This window comes from Berghia stephanieae, chromosome 4, assembly GCF_034508935.2.
Source record: "Berghia stephanieae isolate SIO BIC M18660-M18661 chromosome 4, UCSD_Bste_1.3, whole genome shotgun sequence".
NCBI lineage: Eukaryota > Metazoa > Mollusca > Gastropoda > Nudibranchia > Aeolidiidae > Berghia > Berghia stephanieae.
In genome coordinates, this window is record NC_088363.1 from 61,240,464 (window position 1) to 61,243,139 (window position 2,676).

Below are 2,676 nucleotides of genomic sequence, written 5' to 3' on the forward strand. Positions count from 1 at the left end.
CATATCATCAATAGGAAAGGTTTGATATTCAAAACATGTCTCACGTTTAAGTTATAATTACACGTTCTCCCACGATTTCACAACTTTTATCTTCGACAGAGAAAAGAGCTGCAACAATTGTAAGCTAAAGCCTGCCCCTGTTCAAAAATCATCTTCCTACGGACACTACCGTCCCCACCAACCTGACTATGGTACCCGTAATGTGACTGTGAACCAGTGTCTGCAAGAATACAGAACTACACAGGTAAAATAATAAATAAAATAAAATTCCCTTCATTCATCCCATAGGGGAAATTTTTCTCTAGGGTCTATTCCTAAGGAAGACTGGAATAAACCAGGCGTCAGCCGCAATGCAGCGCCGCAAATTGAGCTAAGGCGAGGTGACTTGCTCAAGGCCACACAGCGCAGCGTTGGGTGATCGAACTCGGTACCTTCCGGGTACGAGGCAAAGACCGAACGCTGAGCCACGCTGCCCCCTGGTATGTACCGATGTCTGTTTTATACTGCCATCCACTTACGTATAAAACACGCATTTCTCATTTTAACTTTATGAACATGAATTTGACTATATTATGTCCACTAGTTGTGTTTAAATCGTTTTATAATCATTCCAAATTAACAGTAATAATGAACTTGTTAAATGACGCATGCTTTATGTATTATAATTTCATTTTGTCTGATACAGTGCTCTTACGACTAGGTACTCATTCTAAACTTGAGTGCGCCACGATAAAAATGAGAAAAGAGCCTTTTCCAAGGATTTAACTCTATGCCCCTCACCGCGGAATTTGAACTATCCGTCTGCCGGTTGAAAGCCGAAACATTACTCGGATTCAGTAGCACAAGGCTGCATAAAGTCGCACATATCTATCTATCTATCTATCTATCTATCTATCTATCTATCTATCTATCTATCTATCTATCTATCTATCTATTTATTTATTTATCTATCCAAATAATCAATAGACGTTTTCTGACTTCAAATTAACGGAAAGATGTTTTGTTGGTTTAACAGACTATGGACATTTTTCTAATCACGCAATTTGGTACCACAACCAGACTACTTTTTTCATCTACTCACGTTTCACAAGATAACATATTTATTCAAAATTTCAGAAAAGTCTTATGATTTGTCTTGCATTTGAATTTTATACAGATTAAGTAAGAATATTGATTGATGATAACAATATTAATGATTTTGGATGACTTAAACTGGCTGTTTTATTTGTACGCTAATTTTAAGTTCATAAGTAATTTGTCTTCAAGTCATACCTCAGATATCATTTTGTGTACTACGTCATCAATCCGTCTATGATTGTTTTCTCTCCCGAAGTCATCAAATGAGTCAGATAACATTTTTTTATCAAACCATAATTTAATCGGAACAAGAAGAAACATGGCTGTAATGGAACAATTTCACCCCAGATCTCCAAGAATGACAATTCGAAGTTTACACTTACAATTATTTATTTTATTGAACTGTATTTCTCCAGGTGCTTGTGTACTGTGAAAACCTCCCCGTCAATCAGAGAATTATCTACGACCGCATCATCATCCCTATATCCTGCGGTTGCAAATCTATTGACTGCATGACTAATCCCCATTGGTAACAAGACTACAAAACTACACGACGATTTGTCTCTCATTAATAAAATGTACAACGATATAGGAGAATTGAAAGAGAGTATTGAGCAGTTGTTCTATGGATGGCAATGCGTAACTGTAGCTAAACAAAACGTCTTATATTTTATCTATTTTAATAATAATATGATTATGCCACACTGTTCCAGCTATAATCTCATACTCTGAAAAAAGACACTTTATGATTATTGAGAAAAAAAATCTAGATATAGTTTACATTATTGATTTTATTTATAATTTAGCTTATTTGGGGTGGCCGGGGGTGGGGGGGGGGGGGTATCATCATGTGATGATGACCATTTTTCTTTTCTGGTATCCTCCAACAACTTATCTTGCATCGGATGTATTTCAATTAATACTCAATCTTAAGGAGAGCAGATACATTTTGTAAAAAGCTATCTTTATCAGGCGTGCAAAGAATGTTATTGCTTTCAAAATTTTAACAATTAAATATTAGAAATAAAAGAATGACGGATCACTGCCAATCTCATACGATTGGTGATGTCCACTATTTTGTGAATTTATAAGTGGATATATATATATATATATACATCCGTATCCATTGTATGCAAATCCTTACAATGTTTCACTCTCTTATATTATACCATCAATGCAATGTTATCATTTACATAAAATGTTATACATGTTTCATTTCAAAGTGTACTCATTTACGTTTCACACATTTAATATTAACACATACAATTCGATATATTCTAATTTAATCTCGAATATATTTTGTACATGCACTCAATAAAGCAATCGTATTTTTAATCTCTTGATTTTTGCATTATTGTTTTTGTATTGTTCATTCTTTGATCACTATGTAACGGTTTCTAAATATAAGTTCCTGGTAAAATGTCACAGAAAATTCCATCTAATTGTCTTCTGGGAATTTTGTTCCTTATTAATGTCTATCCTGAGAAAAAAAAATACCCAGATTACATAGGCGTCAGCCTCAGTGAAGGGTCGCAATGTGAACCATGACTTAGGCTCTTTGCTCAATGAGAAAAAAAGAGATGCTGAAGTGATACTCGA

At 34.6% G+C, this 2,676-nt stretch overlaps 1 protein-coding gene across 1 annotated transcript in view; it reads left to right on the forward strand.

Moving 5' to 3' along the window:
• The window catches only part of LOC144971817 (uncharacterized), a 28,189-nt gene extending 25,777 nt beyond the window's left edge, over positions 1-2,412 (forward strand). The window contains exons 8-9 of the mRNA XM_078912894.1: positions 100-244; positions 1,494-2,412. Of these exons, the coding sequence (XP_078769020.1) occupies positions 100-244; positions 1,494-1,610 (262 nt within the window). The 3' untranslated portion in view covers positions 1,611-2,412. The remainder of the gene's footprint in view (positions 1-99; positions 245-1,493) is intronic.
• Positions 2,413-2,676: the final 264 nt, after the last annotated feature.